Below are 23,978 nucleotides of genomic sequence, written 5' to 3'. Positions count from 1 at the left end.
CAAGCCCAACTCAACCTTATTTTTCTAAAATAGGATTAAATTCAGATTGGTCAACTTAAACTTGGGTTAGTCAGATTACTCGAGTTGGTCAGGTTGAGTGGGTTGTATAATTCAAAATCCATCTATAATGGTTTTTAAAAAAATTTATATATATATATTTCTACAAAAAAAAATTTAAATAGTAAATAAGATAAAATTTTAAGATAACAATAAAAAAATAGAAATAAACTTATATATCTTTCATAAAACGATGAAAAATATATATGATATAATTATAATTTGATATTTTATCTTCAAAATTGAAAAAAAAAAGAAAAAGTTATTATACAAGATAATGAACATTATAAACATTATAATAACATTAAATAGGGTTTGGATTAAGTTCGAGTTGTTCGAACCTTGACTCGAACACAATCCAATTGAGTTTGAATTGAAAAAACTTAACCGAAATTCAACACAAGTACTAAAAATATTTGCTCAAGTCCGCCCAAACATTGGGTTGGGTTCGGGTTGAACTAAACCAACCCGCTCAAGTTGCACTTTAGGGATGATGAATTGGTCCTCTTAATGAAGATTCTTCATTACCTAGCCTAAGATAGAGAATGAGAAGCGATGAGAAATAAATCTACAAATAACAATGAATAGGAATAAGAGAGCTCTGCCCACCCCTGCCTTTACAACGTTTACATTCCTTAAAGACTAGTCAAACCTTGAGTTCTATTATAAAAATGATATAATACGCATGAACATACCATGTTAAATTACCGAAATGTTTTTCTAAAAGTTTAAAATTACATAAATGCTTTTATATTCGAATTAAGTTATCAACCTAAGCTCAAAAAATAAATTATAGTTTCCCTTCATTTACTTTTTTTTTCCTAAAGGGGCTTTAAAACTAAATAATTTCAACAAATCAAATTAACCAACCAAATAGTCCCTAACTTTTTCCCTCAAATGGATTGGCCCCATACTAATTTTAGATAGGCAGCTCAACTTTTCTTGGCACAAATTTCATATTATCTCTAATTAACAATCCAAAAACAAAACCCAATTAATCTAATAAACTTGTTAATCTAGTAACTCAGACACAAAATACAACATGCTTAGCTACCAAGCAAAAGTAAACTAATAAATGTAGATGGTTCTTAAGAACTTTCAATGATTAAAAGATATTAATCACCCAATATTAATATTAATCTTAATCATGGTGAAGAGTGTTGTAAAAGGCATTAATTTCCTATTTAATACATATTTCTTTTGATGAACATCATTATAAAGAATACTTTCTATATTATATTTCATTGTGAAAATAGTTTTTTACAGGATAAGAAAAAACGTTAGAAATATCTATACAAATATAATACGTCATTAAGGGAAAAATATTAACAAAATGTACTTGTAAAAAGTAAATGATATAAGTAGAGATATGAGAAAGACAGAGTGAAGCTCAAAACACATGATCTAGATATCAAGAGTAAGAAAGTATGGAATTGTTTCGAGGTTAAGCGAAATATGTGTTTTTTCCTTTCTTGATAATATTTTCAATAATATATGAGATTCAAAACTAATTCTAATATTTTTTTAATCCACACGCTAAAATTACATTTGTGTCGCATGAACATGTTTTAGGGCTTATGATTTATGTAATTTTTGAAAAAAAAGTTATTATAAAGATAGTTAAAAAAAAATTGTTTAAAAACAATTTATAAGTGTTTAGAAGTGATAAATTTTGAAAAAGTGAAAGAGAAATAAATAAATTTTTTTAAAAATAATTTTGTAGTAACAGCTAAACCTTTAACATCAGAAGTATATTTGTACATATAATTTTGGATGCCCTTAAGGACATCGGAAAGTATAATTCTAGATAATGCTAACTTTAAGGATATTTTGATTATATCATTAAGGGTCATGAAGTGATATTTGGTGGATAACCACTGAATTTTTATTACAAAAGTAAGATTAGTTAGTTTCTACAATATATTTTAAATAATTTCTAAGCAACCGGTTAATAGTTAATTAACCTTTTAGATATTACAATTATGAATTAGAGTTTTTTTTTTCTAAAATTCTTAATACTTTTAATTAAAATTTTAAGTTAACAAATGTATTATAAAACTAAATTATTTATATACTCTTTTTTTTTTATAAATAAAATTGTCTTCATAATGCAATGTAGATTATTTAATTAAAAGTGATAAAATAATTTATATATAAGAAAAATAACTCCCACTTCCCAGAAATTTTAAACATGATTTGGTGACATTATCTTTGAAATATTTCGAAAATGAGATTCATTTTTTGGAGTTCAAAAGTATATCATATTTCAAAATGAGATTTATTTTTCTTTTTTAATAAAAAATTGAAAAACATTTTCAAGAAATTATTATATTTTTAGGGTCCATAAAATTAAATTTTAGTAGCCTAAGACTGGTTTCTGATTAAAATTAAAAATAAAAAATAAAAAATCCTCATGATTTAAAAATGAATAGCTTTGTTTCAACTTCCCAATCACCACTGCCCACTTTATCATACAATTTATTTAACACAATAAAGGTGAGAGATGTCACTGAATTCCAGCTAAGAATCTCTCAGCTACAATTAGTCTTTCAGAATTGCATTTTCAACTCACTCTAATATTTTTTTTTTCTTGCATTTCATCCTATATAGAATCATGCACAAAGTAAGGGAATTGAATAGGAAGGACGTTGTGTACCTTATTTTATCATATCCTCCTTTCAACTCCCGGAACATTGAAACACACAGAGGCCGGATTCGACATGTTTTAGAAATTAATCACAAAGTAAGAGAAGCAATTGACAACAGCCAAAAAATGGATGTTTCAGAGCTATCTTATGATATTGAAGCCCATATTCCATCAGACATCATTGTGAAGATGTGTCAGTGGTGGTCTCTAGAGCATACAACACCTTAGAAGGCAATGCTGGATTTGTGTATTGATGATTTTATGATTCACCAAATTTTACAATATATACAAATTCCCGAAATTCGGAGGATTTTGATTTCACAAGTAAATGATAAAACCTTTCTGCACAGACTAAAGAATCTTCCACCAATAAGGCAAATGTTTGATCTTGTCATTCAAGCTAATGTCAGGTTTTGTCGGGCAGTTACAGATATAGAAGATAGGATCATAGGAGAATTGGGTTTCTCAAAATCTAGCAGGGGGAAGCAGAGGAATTATTGAGAAGCCAAAATTTCTTAATCCTTCTTTATTACTTCAATCCATTGATGATAGATTCACATGACCTGGGGAATGGCTGGTGGAACTCAGACAACACTCAAAAGATAGCTTTGATAAGCTTTCTATTTCATCCAGATGCGCCAGTGGATCTGCAGATTAGAAGGAAGAATCATCTATTATCATGGGAATTATTTTGTAGGAATGTTGGTGAAGCAGTGAATTCTTCGAGTATCCAGAAACTAGCTATACATGTGTTTAGACAATGCTCTGGTCATTTCCTAGCCACGGTTCTAATAGCAAGAGCCTTAAAAGAGGTCAAGGATGTTCTCATTTGGCAGCATGCATCTCGGGTAATAGGCTTTCTACCAACATCACACACCCCAAATAGAATTTTGCTTGATGCATTAGCATTCATTTCGGGGCATTTAGGTTCCACAAACAAATGTGTAAAATATTGTGCATCTTACCTAGAGATGGAAGGAACAGACCAAGTGGATTTGCTTGAAAGGTGGATGAAAGAAGACTTAATTGAAACACTTGATGAAGGAGAACAAATTGTTCAATTGTTGGAAAGCTTTTGAAACGAAGAGTCAATCCAAATACGAGATGAAATCCATAAGGAGTTAGTGAATCCAATACTACTTGTTGAACTAGATGGAAGAGGATTCATGGAGGCAACAAAAAATGAGGCATTGAGGAAGTTAATGAGATGCATTTAATGAATAATAAAATATCCAAGCTACTGGATAATCCGAATTGCCCTAAACTTAGGGTATTGTTCTTACAAGGTAACCGCCATCTGAGAGTTAATGCCTATCCTCCAAATCCTAGACTTGTCTTAAACTAAAATGAAAATTTTGCCACAATCTCTTTTTAAATTGGTTCAACTCCGAAAATTCATTTTAAGAAGTTATGAACTATTTAAGGAGCTGCCCAACTGAAGTTGGAGAACTCTATCATCCTGAGGTACTTGGTCTTGAAAGGACTGGAATCTCAAATTTACTAATTGTTGTTGGGAAATTGACAAATTTAACATGCTTGAATGTGTCATTCTATCCCTGGATTAAACACAATAGAAAAACCAACCATTCAAATACAATCATACCTCATAATGTCATATCTAGTTTGCTTCAATTGGAAGAGTTAAATATAGATGTGAATCCAGAGGATGAAAGATGGAATGTAACCATGAAAGATATTGTAAAGGAAATTTGCAGCTTAAACCGGTTGCATTCTCTTAAACTTCACTTGCCAGAAGTTTTACTTTTGAATGACTTAAGGAATGGACCATCATCATCAATAAACCTGTCCTGCATATGCTTTAGGTTTATTATTGGCAGACATTGGAAACGCATAATATCTCGATTGTCTCATGAATCTGCAATTAAATTTGAAGAACAAGAAAGTTGCTTGAAGTATTTGAATGGTGAAGGCATCCCAACTGAAATTAAGGAGGTGCTCCAACATGCTTTTGCATTGTTCCTAGATCGTCATTTAACTATTACCAGCTTATTTGAATTTGGGATTAAAAATATGAAGAATCTAAGATTTTGTGTATTAAGGGAATGTAATGAGATTTAAACCATTGTAGATGCAGGTGATGACAAAAATGGTAAGCTTCAAACACTAGAGTACTTGAATCTTCAATATATGAAGAATTTAAGGAGCATATGGAAAGGGCCACCTAGTTGGATGGGTTCATTATTCAATCTAAAAGTTTTGGCATTGCATACCTGCCTGAATTGGCTACCATTTTTACTTTCAATCTTCTTTAAGAACCCTACAACTTAGAGGAGCTTGTGATTGAAGATTGCCCTGAAATCAACAACATAGTAACTCATGAAGTTCTTGCTGAAGATGTAGGGCCATGGGTATGGTGTTGAAGAAGATATCACTTCATGCCTAAATTGGTTAGCATTTCTAGTAATGGTGTAGGGATTGGACCAAGCTTAGAATGGCTAAGCCTCTATGATTGTCCAAGCCTCAAAATTCTCTCCCCTGAGGAAGTTAGCAGTGGTAAATTAAAGGTGATAATAGGAGAGGCAGACTAGTGGAGTGTATTGAAGTGGAATAAATCAAAACCGTTTCAATGACCAAATCTGGACGCTATCTTTGTTCCAATTGAAAGGGACATAGATTTGAAGACAGAATTAGCAGAAATCAATGATTAGCTTCAAGCTCAGATGCAAAAAACATAGCCCTCTCAACAGTCGGGTTGTTTTGCCATTTCTCTTTCTTTTCAAAGATAACTCCCTAACGGGAAATGATTCATTATAGAGTTGGAGGTAGAATCCAAACAAGCTTGTGTATATTTTGGCTAACAAGCGTTAGTGTTCTGCAGCACACCCATGCTATTTGTAATATATGTATTATGTGTCAAAGTTTATTACTCTATGTAGACCTTCTATTCTACTGTCTCCCTAATGGGATTTTTGTTGGCTATTAATTTGTCTATGAGGAACAGGTCCTGGTGACTCTTTGAAGGTCCCTGCAGTTGAGGCCGGAACAAGCTCAAAGCAGAAGCAAGTTGCTTCGTTATACATATGCAGTACTAGCTAAGCTTGAGCTATTATGGAATTGCTGCTCCTTTTAGCTGAAAAAAGAAAGGGTTGATATGTGAACAGATTAAGGCATCTAGTTTGGTATTTTCTGGATAGCTGCTGATTGCCTTATTGATTGTTGTTTGTTTAGTTATTTCATGTTGTGCTTGGTTGTAGAGAAAAGGAAACTCAGAACCTTACTTCTCTAATCTCTTTCAATAAATTGTGATGTGGACTTGTTTATGCTTTTTGAATCCAGTATTCAAAAGCAACATCCTTCAGTTTGTTTATATTGAAGTGACAATCAGTTTTATATAATGTACCCTTGTTTAAGCAGTGTCACCCTCGTATCAATTTTGCAAGGAATGCAGCTCATCACAGCAAGTATCCTGTTGATTTGAAAAGTTTGCCAGAATCTGTGGTGGCAGTGGGCAACTTGGCCTTTGATTCAATAAACATCAAAAGCAGCTGCACACACTGACTGATATTCATATTCATGTATACCAAAGCAATACAAGTTTTTGAGAATTAAAATAGAGTTGCCATACGTCTCCAAGGGGATGAAATAGATTTTTTTATCACGTTTGAAGAGATTTACAAGGTAGCAAGTCTTAAGCAAGTACTGCTAAGGTTTCTGGATCCCACACACAAGAGCCATCTCTACAAGTCATCTCCCAAAGTTGATGAAGATATCACTCCATTACTTGCCTAAATTGATCAGCATTTGTAGTGGTCATAGGAGAGGCAGACTGGTGGGAGTTCATTGAAGTGGAGTAATTCAGAATCGACTAGGCCACCTAATCTTGATTCATCTTTTCCCCCCATTAAAAGTGACACAAATTTGAAGACTCAGTTTGCAGAAATTGATGATCAACTTCAAGCTTCAAGCTGTAGTCCATGCTAGAATAAGCTCAAAGCAGTCCATGCTGAAATGCCCACTCTCCGGACTCTGTCCTGCTCATTCAATTTTGATCTAAGTGAACAAACCAACCCTCAACCAGGAATTGTCTTAAATTCAAAAGTGGCAACCAGTTTTATATGATATACTCTTGTTTAAGTAGTTCTATACAATCCACCCTCTTTTTCCAAGTAATACGGCAAGTCACGATGATTTACATGTTGATTTGAAACTAGTTTCCTAGCATAAATATGTTTAATTAAATCTGGAATGAGGAGTCACTGTGATTTAGTCTGGATAATATGGACCTGTTTTTTAGTTTCAGACACTTGTATGCCGAAGGAAACAACAACAGAGTTCAGAAATCTGTTAGTCCAGGGCTGTAGAACACGCTCCCAATGGTACTCTAAAGCACCTACTTCGTGTATGATGTACCATATTCCAAATCCTTTTTCAGCAAGGAAAAGGTAAAGGATTGTCATAATGTGTAGATTAAACCAATTCCAATGACAGCAAGAAGAAATTCATGTGTCCAGCTTATTTCCAGAAATTTCAGAAAGCAAACACTTGCGTCCACAGAAAGAGCAACAAGACAGTGTTTTATATATATATATATATATAATACCATACGAGCAAACAAAATTCATCATTACAAGCCATGCATGGTTAATATTTAAGTCAAGTAGCTGCCAAGAATACACGTAAATACAACATTCATACTCTAATCAATTCTTACAACAATACAATCCGAAGTAGCAAAGCCACAAGCAAAGATAATCCATAGCAGAAAAAATATATATATTTTTTAAAAAGGTACAATCCAGATTAGCAAAGCATAAAGAAACACAATACAGGGTAGCAAGTTTTAAACAAGTACATGCCAAAGTTTTTGAATCCTACACAACAAGTCTGCGGTTGAGGCAGCAACCATCTCAGTAACTCTACGAGCTGCACAGAAAATGGATTGTCAGGAGCCAGCTGAGGATGCAAAGAGGTTGCAGTCGTTGTTTAATGGCATCATCTTTCCATACGAGTTCTCCCCACCATGACTGTTGCCCTTCAATGAACCTCAATTAATCCTTCTCAAAGATGGCCACTCTAATGAATCATCAACCCAAATGCTTCTAAGTTTTGGGAGATCAATAAGCACTAGCGTCTTCAGCCTTGAAAGTGAATGGGATTCTAGACCATTGTTCTCAGATTCCATAATTATCTCTTTCAATTTGATGACATTCTTCAACTCTCAAGTATTGCAGCTCAGGAAGCTGCTTAATCATGCCATTAGAGAATATTTTCTTGAACTTGGAACATTTAGTTAATGTCAGAGTCGTTAATTGAGTCAAACTCCCGTCATGAGCAGGCTGTGCCGAATGCATTCCAGCTTCAGGACATTATTTATACGCAAATCTTCCAAGCATTCTAGCACACTTTTTGTTGTTCCATTACCATTGATGATGGGTTCAATTTCATTGCATCCCTTAATCAAACAAACCAGCATATTATCCATGTTCTCAATGCCAAAATCTGAGAGTCTGGAAACTCCTTTGTGGTTAATTAGTCCAAATGCATGAGTTTCCATCAGCACTTTCAATATTACAGGATTAACTCCTTCACTATTCACCAACGTCAAGAAGCTATAGCTTGGATAATCAAAAGACTCAAGTATTTGAAAGGGGGTTGAGTCATGGTCACCAACAGCAAATTGAAATTTCAAACATGAACCCTTCTTCCAAATCGGGCTTGTCATAACAAACACCTCAAGGCAATCCACTCTAGGGAAGCAAAATTGAATAGAAGTCAATTTTTCACCCATAAAAAATATGTTAATATCACCCATAAAAAAAAGCACAGTAGAATACATATGCAAAAATATGTGTGGGGCACCAAAAGACAAAAGTACAAAAAAGAAACCAATATACAAAAAGCAATAACCCTTCTCTTATATAGCACTTAACTGATGAACTAAGTCTACTATAGACATAGATGCATTATTTAAGCCCATCCTTACCCAATCCAAAAACAATCATACAAAGGAGTTTTGTTGTTTGACGCATTTATTCTATGTCCTCAAAACATTTATTATTGTTATTATGTTTTCAAATAGTCCAAAAAATATATAAGGGAATGACCTTCTATGCTTTCTTTCTTTTCTTTCCCATAAAGATCCGTATCAACTTCAAAGGACCCTTTTAACTGAAGTTGACAACACTTAATCCAACAAGATTAAAGAAAAAACTAGTTGCCACAAGATTTTGTTCTTATATAATGAAGAAAAATGTGGTTTGCCAATTCTTCCTCATCTCTACACACACACACGCCCACAAAAAAAAAAAGTACAAAGAAAATCTCACTTTTGTTGAACGTTCTTAAGCTTTGAGTTTGCTTTTCTCAAAATAACAAAAAATGATATTTTGTAAATTGGTAGACTTGGCAAAGTACTCTTAATTGTAGCGAGTCTTCTTCCTTTAGAAAGATATTCTCTTTATTACCAATCTTCTTAAGAGTCTCTCTTCTACCATATCCCACATCACAATTGATTTATAAGAGAACTAAAGGGAGTCTAAAATATGTGGTGGGAAGCATTTCCACATTCACCCCTCTAATTAGCTTGTTTTTTTCTAAATTAATTTTTAGCTCATATATTGCCTCAAACCACATTAAAGTTTAACTTAGGTATATTAGATGCTATTGGCCAACATCACAAAAAATGAGGTTGTTGTCAGCAAATAGAAGATGAGATATCTACTTTGTTTCTCCCTCCCACCTTGAGACCTAAGATGAGACCTCCTTCACCTACTTTCTTCAAAAGACAATCGAAAGCCTCCATGACTAGGATAAACAATAAAGGGAAAAAGGATCTCTTTCACCTAAAATACATTGAACTTTGAAAGAAACCAATGAGAATCCAATTGACAACGACTAAGAATCTATTCATATATCATTTGGAAAAAGTTGTAACTAGGTGGAATTGATTCCAACATTGATCATAATGACACAAGAAATTAACACGTAAGTCATTAAATTACATTATGTATAAGACCAAATTTTTGGGGTTTTTATCTTTAACTACTCATTTATAGAGTTCTCCAAGTTGAGACTTTTACCACTTGTAAAAATCCTCATTGCTCAGCTACATTTTGTTTTTTTAATTGTTAATATTCTAATCATGTGTTGTTGGCAATAGCTAGAGGGATGACTGATGTGGTACCAGGCACAGCAGGCATAGCAACAATTGAGGTTTATAGAGATGGAAGAAGTTGATTAACTTCTGCTAGTTCCAAAATTGCCTATGTGAAAGATTTGAAAAAACACAATAAGAAGTAATTAGTGCAGAAAGCAAAAAAGCTCTAGGAACTAAGGGATACTATAGAGACAGAAATAAGTAGACATAAGATAAGCCCAATCACAAGAGAATGGATTATTAAGGTTGAGATAATCAGAATAGAAGTGGGAGAACTAGAAATTAAATACAATGATGAAAAGAAGCATCCATGGAGATTGGTTCGCATTTAGCCGCATTCAAATCTTAGCAAAGACATGGTTGAGAAGCATAAGAAAGTTCAAAGTCTATTCAAAGAGAGAAATTATAAAAGAGGATTCTTGGTTGGGAAATTGCCAGATCCTGTTAGGAAATACATGCACCTAAAATAGAAGATAACTCATTACTAGACAAAGTTGTAGAAGATGTAGTGAGTTTTCTAGAGGATAAGCAAATAAAAATAATAGGAATTTGGGGAATAGTGGGAACTAGGAAAACCATCATAATGCAAAACTTGAACAATCATAAAGATATTGCTAAAATGTTTGATATTGTCATCTAGGCAACTATCTCAAAGGAGTGTAGCTTAAAGGAGTTGCAAGGTGCAATCATGTAGCGACTAAAATTGAATATGGAGAACATTACTGGCATTGAGGAAAATGCTTGGAGAATTAAGTTGAAGGGAAAGAAGTATTTGATTCTTCTGGATGAAGCTTGGGACTTTATTGATCTACATAAAGTAATGGGCATCCAAGACCACTAAGAGAGCAAGGTAGTGTTGGCGAGTAAGCTTCGTGATATTTGCAAGGACATGGAAGCTGATGAATTGCCTTTCAGCAATGCCAAAGCAGACAAATTGAGATTCATCTAAGGGCAACAGTCATGGTGAGCAGCATTAGTATCAGATGTCAATGCATTTAAAGAAGATTAGTCTCTTCCCATCCTCAACTAGCTCCTCAAATTTCATTTTCTGTGCAGCCTATAAAGCTGACTCTGATAGTTGGTTTATATGTACTTCTTGTTTGTGTGGATACTGATGTTTGTATCGAGAAGTTCATTATTATTTTTCTCAAAACTTTTGTTGCTACTTTCCTCTAGCAAGCTAAAGTATTGAAACATACATGTCCATTCCTTTTGAGAAATTTAAATTTGATAGCATCATGCATAGATAAATGCATGCACAAACAAATTCACCAATTTGGTGCATCCATCTACTTTATGTTTGCTGGATTGGAGGCTTAGGAGCATACTAATACCTAAAATCACAGCATTAACTGTTGTGAATGAGTATCACTACTAATACAAGAGTACATTATATAAAACCAATAGTTACTTCAATACAAGTCAGACTGAAGGATTTCACTTTGGATTCTCAGGTAGCTTAGATATTTTGTCATTCATCAAAAGCTTCCCACTGGTTTCCTCCCATACCTCATCTTTTGGTGCCTCTATTAGTCCTCTTCCACCTAATTCAACAAGCACTAGAGTTGTTTATGTTTTAAACAAATTTACTGATTCCTCATAGATTTTGTCTTGCATTTGGACTAAATCTCCATTCTTAAAGCTTTCCAATAACAAGGAATTGACAAGAGGTGTCTAACAATATTTTCTCCATCAGCAAATGTTTGAAAAGTTGCCTTTGATCCACCTCTGTATCACACAAACTGTTTCCATCCCTCTCTTTTCTAGGTAACATGTATTAGACATTTATCTACTGAACCTAGAAGCTCCCAATGAATGTCAATGCATTGAACAAAATTTTATTATGATGTGGACCTGCATTTTTTATATGCATTCCCACTCAACGATGTGACTAGTTTTTTATTTGTGAAAAATGATTTTTTTGAAAAAAACTTAGAATTGCCACTTATTTTTGTTTTATTTTTTTAAAGGGAAAACAAAATAAGAAATAAAACATTGTGTGACTCTTTATTTAGAAAAGACATGTTTGTAAAAAATTGAGTCTGAATTCGGGAATCAAGTTACCTATTGGGAAGGTACGGTGGTCAACCGTAATACCTCTTGAAGCTCGTATATATATATGGTCTCTACTAAATGAATTGATAGAATTGTGGCAATTAATTAATTAATTATGAATACCAAGATTAAATGAATAAATCAATATACATAAAAATGACAAAAGAATTATGTAAAATGATTTATTGAACTAAATAAATAAATAAATATATATATATATATATATATATATATATTAAAATAATAATTTTCAAGAAATTTCAAAGGATTTTATTAAAAGAAATTTTAAATTAATGATTTCAATTTATTTATTTATAAAAAAAAATCAATTTATTTTCTTCAAGTGATTTGATTCAATTTCATTTGTATTCAATTTTCAAAAAAAGTTATTTACACTTATTGTATCAAAAGAATTTATTACAAAATTTCAATTTAAAAAAAAATTATTTTTACTTTCTTTTACAAGAAAAAAACGAATTTTTATAATTTTATTTATAAAAGTATTTTGATTTATTTTCATTTAAAAAAAGTGAATTATACAAATTATTTTAAAAAATAACTTTATTTGCAAAAGAATTTTTAATTAAAAAAATACTTTTATAGTTTTATTTACAAAAATGTTAAAATTCAATTCAATTTTATTAAGAAAATGATTTCTACAACTTCAATTAAAAAAAAAAAAAAACTCTCATCCTATTCTCATTAAAAAAATTATTTAAATTCACTATTTCTAAAAATTGCTTTTAATCCTATTTTAATTAAGGAAAAAGAATTTATTAAAAAAATATTTTTTGGATAATTTTATTAAAAATTAATTTTTGGGATAACTTTATTTACAAAACAACTTTTGGGCAATTATTATTATTAAGAACAATTTTTTTAAAATTTAATTAAAAATAATTTTCTAGATTTTCTTAAAAACACTTTTCTGAATTTTTATTAAGAAAACTTACTTTTATTAAAAAGAAAATAATTGTTCCTCTTATTTAAATAAAAATTCTGATTTGTTCGATATTCAATTTTGTATACAACAAGTAAATAAATATTAACAAATATTTATAAAAACTAATAAAAATAAAACCAAATAGTAGTGGGAAATAAAACGTGTACCTCAATAACCCTACAAGGTTACAACAAGTTCATTGTCTTCATGTACCTCCTTCTCCTCCATGAAATTCAACTCTCCACATGTCACAAATTCATACTCAGTCAATAGAATTGTAGAATGAGCCCATGCAAAAATAAAAATAACTCAAATGTAAATGTTCATAAATGTACAAAGTCCAAAACAAATATCCAAACCCAAATTCAAACTTCAAATTAGTTCAACAAATTTCATCAATTAAAATAGACCCAAATTAGCAAATTTAACCCAACAGAAATATCCTTCATGCTATAGGTCTTAACCCGAAATTTCCAAATTAATGACCAATATATAAGCATAATCAACCAAGTCCAAACATTTGATAATTAAAACAAATTCCATTAGACCTAAATTTAATATCCCAAGATCCAAGTCTAATTTAATATACAAACCCAAATCCACAACCAAAATCAACCTAATTTAATATGCAAACCCAAAATAAGATCCAAAATACACCACAGTTGTCTCGTGCCAAACTAAATAATTCAAATCGGCAAAATTCATATCAATCATAAATCCATCCAACAAATTTCATTGACAACAAGTGAGCCCAAATTTCATATTAATTCATCAAAGTCCAAAATATGAAAAATCAAAATAAATTCAATTGGACCTAAATTTAATATTTCATACTTCAAGCCTAATTTAATACACAAACACAAATCCACAATTAAAATCAAATCAAATTTAATATGTAAAGCCCAAATGTAATATAAAAAACCAATAAATTTAATTAAACCCAACTAGATATCCAATATGCATACTGTGATCCCGCATTGTCACATGCATTCTCACTTGATGGTGAGACTCACTTTTTATTTATAAAAAACTAATTTTATAAATAACGGAGTCGCCACTTATTTTCGTTTTATTTTTAAAAAAAGTCAAACAAAATAAGAAAGAAAAAACCCCAAAAAAATTGACTCTTTTTTCTTTAGAAAGGCCTGTCTTTGAAAACCCGAGTTTAAGTCTAGAGATTAGGTTACTTATCGAGAAGGTACAATGAAAAACTGTAGCACCCCTCTAAGCCCTAAAACCTAGGTCTCTACTAAGTAAGTTGAATAATTATGAAGATCAATTAGTTGATTCATGGATACTATGAACTAAATGAACACATCAACACAATTCATTAATTTAATAGAGAAAGGTGTACCTAGTTTGCATTCCAAGCGCGAAAGTTAGAATGACAAACAATAATATCACATTACACTCTAAGCAATCATATACTCCATAACAAGTCGTATCTAATGTAATACAATCTCAACATAACCAGCAAACACTAATAGATAGTATTCAATTACAGGCTTTAATTTAAATAAATTGTGAAGAAAAGGTTTGCATACCTGGTTCAACATCTTAAAGTGTTTTTATAGAAATGAGATCAATTCATAAATAATAGTAATTAATTTAAAAAGGAATCAGAAACTAAACTTATATATAATCAATGTCAAATTTATTCGCAAGTGAGTTCCTTTATAGAAAAAAATCAGCAAGTGGTCAAAACAAGGGATTCTACAAAATAAATCTAAAACAAATATTTAGGGGTTAAATTTCATCATGAAAATTTTCATAGAATATCTTCTATACATCTAGTTTATCATCCAAATGATCAAATTAATTAACTAGCTCTCATTTAGTACCAGATTTCATAATAATATTAGTAGGTTCATAACAGGGCCTTTTGCTAAAATATTCAAAAATTGATTTTTTCAATTAAATTGGAGATGTCCTAAAATCATGTAAAAATTGGTACAGCTAGCCTAACTTGTATATTTTGAATGAAAAATAATTATAAGGCAATATTACATTCATGAAATATTATAACGCAATATTGGTGCAGTTGGTTCAAAAAGAAAAAATGATGTATCTCATTTCAGAAATCGTTTCTTAATATTCTATGTGTCAAAAATTAAATTTAGGAAGTCTAGATTAAGGGAAAAATATTCAATGAGTTTAAAGAAATCGTTTAGTAATTTAATTCTACAAAAGAAATCTGAGTGTCAAAAACAAAGTGGAAGTTGAATCCTCTGAAATATTGATTTATATCTTCTAATTGAAAAATTATTTTTGACTAAAATAAAATCTGAAAATTAAATTCAAGGAGTCTAGAATATCATGGAATAATTAGAAAAATTTTAAAGAGCTTCTAAATGGTCGGATTATAATTTACAAGTTCATATATGCAGTGAGTTATCAATAGTGGCAATGGAAAACTTTATTTTTGAAATTTTTTTGTATGTAGGGATTTATTGAATCCCATTTAATCTATGTGAATTCATTCATAAAGAATCCATTAATTGGAAGTATGAATTTTAATTCACATGTATTTAAAACCAATATTCATTTTTAAAACCTTTCAAAGTTGCATACAGAGTAAAAATGGGCAGCATTATTCTTTTTAGAAATTGAAATTTTATACTTAAAAGAGACTAAGATATGTTTTAAATATAAAAGCAATCAATTATAAAAGAGACTAAAATTGATTTTATTATGAATGAGGTGTAAAATCAATTTTCAAAAAAAAAAAAAATGATTCATATATATTTTTAAATTTGGATCACCAAAAAAATTGTAAGTATACATGTGTGAATTTTTTTTTAAAAGGAAATTAAGATAAATAAAATTTCCATGAATCAAAATTAGGAGAGTTTATTCAAAGCCAATTGTCATGTGATTATCCAATGGCTTACTTATATGAAAAGAAATTTTGGAGAAAAAAATTAACTCAATCTCAATCATAATTCATCAAGCACTCCGCATTTAATCACTTAATTTCCTAAATATCAAATTCTAACAACACTCATGTGTAGCCCAATTCATCCACACCCAACCTAAACTGACAAGTATTCAAAAATTATAAAATGAGAAGAGACCAAAATAAAGAAGACATTGTAAAGTATAAGTTAATGATAAAAAAAATAATTTACTTATATCAAACTAAAGTACAATTCAAACATAAAATATTCATTCTACAGTTACATGAACAAAACACTAATTCTCTCAATAATCTTCATATTATTAATTCAAATTTCATGTAAACGCTAATAGTAAGATCATTGGAATTTCTGTTTTTCATCCAATGGATTACGCTTCATTAGCTTTAGCATGCATTTTTCATGAAAGAAATTCAATCTCTCTATTCTATTTTATGTTGAATTTCAATATTTATACATAAAAAAAGTCACAGTATCTCATTTCTTAATTAGACATCCAACATCTATTTTCATAAAAATCAATCTTTATATCTCATTTCTATTACATTCTAACATGCATTTCCATATAAAAAATCAATCGATATATTTCATTTTTATTGAATTCTAACATGCCTTTTTTTTTTCCATAAAATAGAATAATGATAAAAAAAAAAATGAAATGAAATGGACAGCTACTCAATCATAGTTTTCATTGTATTTAAATGTCCATATACGACCACATTAAATCTCTAAACAAAAGAACACAACAATTATCATATCACAACTGGCTATATCAATTTAATCCATATATATCTCATTGAAGAAAAATTCCAAATCAAAGGCCATTAATAACGATTCTCCAAAACTAGTTGAACATATGCATGATCAACTGCACTGATTTTTAATTCTTTCATTTGGAACTTGAATCTTTAAAGAACTTTACGGCAAATCTGATTGCATGCTATAAGACATTCACATATTGATTTCAAACTAAAAGAAATTAAGGATAACTAACCTATATGTTGATTATGGAGACGGAGAAAAACTGACGCGCATGAAATTGATATGAGGATGATGGTGATGAAAACTCTGGAGAAGTCCCAAAATTACCAATGGTACTTGGCTAGTCCAATCCAAGTTTGCTAATTGAGGTGTATGATTGACAATCAACAAGCTCTCAACAGTGGCGAGCTATTCCGGCAATGACAAAGACGCGCAGGCAAGCTTTTAACAATGATGGGCTATCATGGCAATGAAGGATTCCAAAGATGCACCAGCAAGTTCTCAACAGGGAGAAGAAATATAGAAATCTCTCTATATCCATGGAGAACTCTCATTTCTCACCTTCTGAAGCTTCTCGAATGGGCATCGTTATTCTTTTTGGTATGATCTCTCTCTTCCCTCAACCTTCCTTATAATGACCAAGTTTTTTTTTTGCCACGTTGGAAATTCTAGTTTGAAAAGTCTTATTTTGAGTGGTGGTTGAAAAATAAAAAATAAAAGTGTTTGGAGAACACATGTTAATTTTGGATTGGTGAAATTCAAATTATTTTGTTGGTCAATTAGGCGAATTGAAAATTTTGTGCCATGTTAGCCTTATAGTAGAAAATTTCTTAGGATTTTAGAGATTGAAAATTTTCTGGAAAAGAAAAACGAAAACGAAAATGAAAACTGAATTAATTAAAATTAATTAGAATTAATTAAGTAAAAAAATAAATTAAATTGCTTAATAATAAAATTGAGAAAATTAAATTTTTGGGTTGGTGTTTAATAAATTAATTTGTGTGTTGTTAAAAAAAATGAAGTGAATTGAAATGAGAAATGAAAATAAACAAAACAAAATAAATAAAAGAAAAGAAAAAAAAGGTTGGATTTTGGGTCGTGGGCTGTGGATTGTTAAAAACAAAGAGAATTGGTTTTTAAAAGAAAAAAAAGAAAGGAATTAAAAAAAAAAAAAAAAAAAGTGGCAGAAGGGGAGGAGTTGCTCGCGACGACTGTGAGAGAAGTCATCCTGTCGGAACTTTGGCCGGCTATTTGGATGGCCGAACGACGTCTGTTTTGCCTCAAATTTTGAGGAAGTGTTCTCCTCGATGAGATGAATGATTCTACCATGGCCGATAGTGATTTTAACGGTTGGATTCTTAGATCTCTGGTAGGGGAACATAACCCTAAAACTTTAATTAAATGCGTTTTTCCTTTAAAAAAAAAATTGTAAATCTTGTCATCATGAGTTAAGTAGGTAATATTGGTTCTGTAGGAATTTTTTTGGATGATTTGGAATTTTTGTAATTTCAAGAATTTCTTTTTGGTTGATAAATAATTATTTTGGGTTGTTAAAATTTATTGAAATTGTTGAAAAATTCCGAAATTATAATTCCAAATTTATTAATATGTGAATTTTTTAGAATTTATTGGAATATTTTCAGTAATTTTATTGTGAAAAATTAATTATATTCGAATATTGGAAATTGTTAGAATTGTTGGAAATTTCCGAAATTATGGTAAAATTTCAAATTTATTGATATGTGAATTTTTGAGAATTTGTTGGAATATTTTCGAAAATTTTATTGTAGAAAATTAATTATATTGGATTATTGGGATTGTTGGAACTATTGAAATTGTTGGAAATGTTGTGAAATTTTGGAATTGTGACATGATTGTAATTCCAATGATATTGGTGATACATATGAATGAGAGTAACTAACTTCATGACATTCATTTGCATCATAGTTGTGTGAAGAAATGACAAAAATTGTGAAAAGTGTATGAAATGGAAAAAAAAAAGTAGTGATGAAAAAGTAAAGGCCCATGTGAGGCGAATTAAGAAGGGAGAGAGAGATCCTTAGGATGAAATACCCAAAAGTTTACCCCGGGAAGACTCCGAATGAGGAATGTATTTGGATGCGAACGCATATCCTTCGATGAAAGCTTGAGAACGACAGTGCATTGTATGACTGTGTGTCACACGTTCATATGCATTTCATTTAATTATTGTATATTGTGGAATTGTGTATAATATTAGAGATTAAATTATGTGGCTTGATCAATACTGTTGAGATGCTTCTTTTATGTTATTTGAAACTTAGTAATCCCCATTAACCCCTCGGGTGTTAGGCACCCTACTAAGCAATGTTGAATGCTCACCCCTTCCTTTTTACATCTTTTTAGTTGCAAATATCACTCTTGAGGATCCACAGGTGGGGTAGAGGAGACTTCAGGATGCCCCTGGAGCAGCTTAGAGGAGCGTGTTGTATTTATTGTGTTTGTGGTTTTTGGGACTTGTTTTAGAAAACAATGGACTATTGACTTGTAATGAGACCTTATTTTGATTAAGTTGTTTAACTGTGAACTTTTATTTTTGGACTATAATGATAATTATTATACCTTATTACTTTTGAGTAGTGTTTGGGATATTGTTGGTTGGGGATAACTCTAGTGTGATGTATGTGTAGAAAAAAAAAATTTAGTGCGTTTTGGTTTACTACCAGCGTGGATTAGGAGAAACCCTAAGGGTCAAACCTTTGACCTGGGGTCATGGGCCAAATTTTGGGTCGCTCGGAATTTAGGTCGTGATAGCGTGATAGCGTGATATCAAAGCCAAGGTTGCAATAATTCCTTGAGGTTGGTGTTTGTAGCTGTTTGTGTGTATTGTTATGTTTTGTTATGTTATGATTTTTTGTATGTGTTAGCTAATGAGCTGATTATTAATTGAATTACTTAATTGTTGATTCTTGATGCTTAAAAAACCTTGTTTGAGATTGTGTGAAAGTGAAAGTTTTGATAGTTGTTGAAGTTGCTAGTTAGTTACATGTGAATTTGTTTTGCTCATCTTGGAAGTGTGGTTGAATTAGAGCTTGTTCAATTTGAAATGGCGGGAAGGATCAGAAGAGGAAGATCTGAGAGAGATGAGAAGTTGGAGTCAGTAAGAAAAGAACTCCAAGAAGTAAGAAGGGAGTTGAGATACACTGCCTAGTTGATGAGAAGTCAGGGTTCCAAGATATCAGGAGGTACTTAGGGCTAAGAGGATTCTGATCTCTCCAACAGGAGAAGCCACTCTGAGGGGTCAGATGGAGGCGATGAAGAGATTCATGGTGATGCAACCTCTATCTTTTAATGGAGAGCCCAATACGGAAGCAACTGAGCATTGGTTAAGGAGGATGAAAAGAATTCTGGTGGGACTGGACATACCTGAGGAAAATAGGGTAAGTCTAGCGGCATACATGCTTGTTGACAAAGCTAATTTCTGGTGGGAATCAATGAAAATAGTGTGTGATACCGAGGTTATGACTTGGGAGGAATTTGAGAGAATCTTCCTAGGCAAGTATTTTGGAGAGGTGGCTAAGCATGCCAAGAGAATGGAGTTTGAGCACCTCATCCAAGGAATCATGTTGGTATTGGAGTATGAGTCACACTTTTCAGAGTTGTCCAGATTCACCTTGGGGATGATCAGTGAGGAAGGAGAAAAGGCTAGGAGGTTCCAACAGGGGTTGAGGTCTGCTATTAAGAATAGATTAGTCCCACTAGCAATAAAGGACTATTCTCAATTGGTCAAGAGGGCTTTGTTGGTGGAGCGGGACATTAAGGAAACCAACCAAATTTGGGAGTAAAAGAGGGATAAAAAAGCGAAACAAAGAATGGGGGAAAGTTCCCAAATGAGATCCTAGGGCCCGTAGTAGAGGCAGAGGAGTCAGCAGTTTGAGGGGCATTCTTCATTCTATGCAAGAGGTGAGAAGAGTGCTCAGAGGGCGGCTACTACTAGAGTATGTTATGGTATGGAACGGGAGACCACTTATGGAGGGTTTGCCCATTACGAGGCGCACAGCATACTTGACCTCAGTCTCAAGGAGGTTCCTAGCAGCAGCCGGTGATGCCTTTCCAGCCCCTTTAGTTTCAGTTGTCTTACTATCAAATGTCACATTTACCCCCAACAGCGCAGGGAGCCAAGACAACTACCATGAGTAGTCAAACCCATTCTTCTCAAGGGTCGAATGCTAGAGGCAGAGGGAAGCAAGCAATAGGAAGAGTTTTTGCCTTGACCCCAACAGAGCCGGAGGAGGACGCCCTTTTGGTGGAAGGTATGATTTTGGTATATAATACTTAGATGCGTGTTTTGTTTGATACTGGTGCAACTCATTCTTTCATTTCTGCATCTTGTGCTAATGCACTAGGGTTAAAAACGAAAAGAGTAGAAAATCTGTTACTTATCGAATTCTAGAATTGATAGAATATGCAAGGGATGCGTTATTACCTTGGTAGATAGAGCACTTAATGTGGATTTGAGGATTTTGGATATGACTGAGTATGATGTTATCTTGGGAGTGGATTGGTTGACAGTGTATAGAGCGCTTATTGATTGTCATCGCCGTAGGATAATATTTTGTCTGCCAGATGGATTTGAGGTTTGCTTTGTTGGAGGGAAGTGTGTTAGTTTTCCTTTTTCACAGTCCAATTCGTGCTATCAATACATGTTGACGAAGGGATCAATAAATTTCCTAGCTTGCCTTCATAGTAAGGAGAAAGCTCAGAAGGACATTACAAAAATTCTCATGGTTAGAAAGTTTCAGGAGGTATTCCCAGATGAGTTACCAGGTTTACCACCATATAGAGAGTTTGATTTCTCTAATGAAGTATACCCAGGAACTAATTCTATTTCAGTATCCCCCTATAGGATGACCCCTCTTGAGTTGAAGGAATTGAAAACTCGATTGGAGGAATTGCTGAGTAAGGGTTTTATTCGTCCAAGTACATCGTCATGGGGAGCCCCAGTGTTGTTTGTGAAGAAGAAGGATGGCACCTTCAGGTTGTGTATTGACTATAGGAAGTTGAATAGAGTTACTGTGAAGAATAAGTATCATCTTTCAAGGATAGATGACTTGTTTGATCAATTAAAGGGTGCGACGTATTTTAGTAAGATTGACTTGAGAATTGCGTATCATTAATTGAGGGTTAGGGAAGAAAATGTTCTTAAAATTGCTTCTAGAACGAGATATGAGCATTATGAATTCTTAGTCATGCCTTTTGGGTTAACTAATGCTCCCACTGCTTTCATAGATTTGATGAACAAAATATTTCATGCTTACTTGGATCAGTTTGTGATTGTCTTTATGGATGACATCTTGATTTACTCAAGGAGTTTGGAAGAGCATAAACAGCATTTGGTGACCACCCTTAGAACTTTAAGAAGGCATCATTGTATGGGAAGTTGGACAAAAGTGAGTTTTGGCTTACTGAAGTGAATTTCTTAAGCTATGTGGTTTATGAGATAGGAGTAGCAGTGGACCATTCCAAGGTGGAAGCTGTGCAGGAGTAGCAAAGGCATAATGTATTTGAGGTTAGAAGTTTCTTGGGGTTGGCTGGATATTATAGGAGGTTTGTGGAAGACTTCTCTAGGATTGCAGCACCAATGACTCAGTTGACTAGAAAATGAGTGAAGTTTGAGTGGAAGGAAGAGTGTGGAATGCTTTCTAGGAGTTGAAGAGGAAATTGACCACTGCCCTTGTAACGCCCAAGTTTTCTTTTAAAGGGTAATTTAGGAATTTTTAATAATGATATTAAATTAATTAATTAATTAATTTAATAAAATGGAAGAGGGGTGAAAAGGTAATTTTACGAATAATATCCTAGGTATAAATAGAAAATTTTCTTCTTCCTGTTCTTTTTTGAATCGTATTCCTGTTCGCAGAGAGTTTCCAGAGAACGTGAAGTTGAGGTCAGATTTTAAGTTTGAAGAACAAACCTCTATAGGTAAGTTTCTAACCCCTAGATTATTATTTTAGATTCATTGATTAATTTCAAACACATTAGATATATTTTTTGGAAAACCCCAAATCTAGATTAGGGTTAGATTATTTTATTTTTAATTCGTTTTAATATCAAAATAATAAAAATTTAAGATTTTGATTTTATTGTTGGAATTTAGGAGATCTTAAATTTTATAGATGAAAAAAAATAATAATAATTCCTTGGAAAGTTTCGATTTTAGGTTAGGGTTAATTCAAAAAAAAAAAAATGGGCGTGTGCCCGGATGGAGGGAGGCTTATATATAATATATATATATATATATATATATATATATATATATATATATATATATATATATATATATATATAATGATTCATTATCATGATGATGGCAATGGGAGAAAAAAAAAAAAAAAAACCTTGTTTTGTTTTCTTTTGGTGTACCCGAGAGTTTGCTTTTGAATTGTTTAATTAAAAATAATAATAATAATAATAATATTTAGTTTTAGATTAATAAATAAGATAATAGTAATAATGGTTTTCTTTTTTTTTTGTAATAAACAGAATGAGAGATTTAGCAATATATATATATATATATATATATATATAGAATTTTATAATGAAATAAAATTGTAATTTAATTAAATTAGAAATGTGTTATTAGAAACAAATTGGGAATTTATTAATTATAATTAAATAAGGAATAGAGTAATTAAATTATTACTTTGTTAATAAAAAAATATTAATCTTAACATTTAGAAATTTTGGATTATCAGATTTATATTTTGAGGTAAATAGTAATAGTGGCTTTTTATTGTGTTAGGTGAGGAGTAGACTTTTCAGGGTTATTTTTCCTTCAAGGTCTTTGCATATTTTGAGGTAAGGGAAGTTAATGCAATATTTATAAAATTAAATTATTTTATATGTTATTTTGAATTGTGGAAAAGAAAATGATATTTTGTTACCATGCATGGATCAAATTGTTTTGCACTAAATATTATGTTGGAATATTTTGTTTTATTTATGACACAAAATATGGAGATATTATGTTGTGTAAATTTAATACTTGAACAAAACATCACTCTGGTTTATTTGGCCCTTGTCAACGGGATATAATAGTTGACTATTCGGCCCTGTCAACGGGATATAATAGTTGACCTTTACATTTCTTGGTGGGAATGTAATTGATTTGGACCCCAGCCTCTAGGGGTTTGGTTAGAGGTTACTAGTACTAGTAGTGTTTGGTTCCTTCCACCAGAACAATTTGAGGCTAGCCACCCATTTGAAAAGTCCCACCTAACTGGGCATTTGATATTTGATAACCAGAGTAATGAAAATTGAATGGATTTGATTGAATCTTATGTGAAAGTGTTTGAATTTGATATGAAAATGGTTGGTTGAATTTTGAATATATTAGTATTGTTGAAACTCTGATATTTGATGAAAAAAAAAAATGATATCTCCTATTTGAAATGAAAATATTTGATCCATGAATTGCATTAATATTCCTTATTGGGCTGTGAG

General features: G+C 31.7%; 1 protein-coding gene across 1 annotated transcript; it reads left to right on the top strand.

The window, feature by feature from the left end:
• The first annotated feature begins 19,780 nt into the window (after positions 1-19,780).
• On the top strand, positions 19,781-20,320 carry LOC117906659. The gene has a single exon (XM_034819784.1). The coding sequence runs from the start codon at positions 19,781-19,783 to the stop codon at positions 20,318-20,320; it is 540 nt and encodes a 179-aa protein (XP_034675675.1).
• The last annotated feature ends 3,658 nt before the right edge of the window (positions 20,321-23,978 follow it).

The sequence above is a fragment of the Vitis riparia genome, chromosome 2, assembly GCF_004353265.1.
Source record: "Vitis riparia cultivar Riparia Gloire de Montpellier isolate 1030 chromosome 2, EGFV_Vit.rip_1.0, whole genome shotgun sequence".
Classification (NCBI taxonomy): Eukaryota; Viridiplantae; Streptophyta; class Magnoliopsida; order Vitales; family Vitaceae; genus Vitis; species Vitis riparia.
The sequence above is the reverse complement of the archived record's forward strand: the minus strand, read 5'-3'. Positions and strand labels throughout refer to the sequence as shown.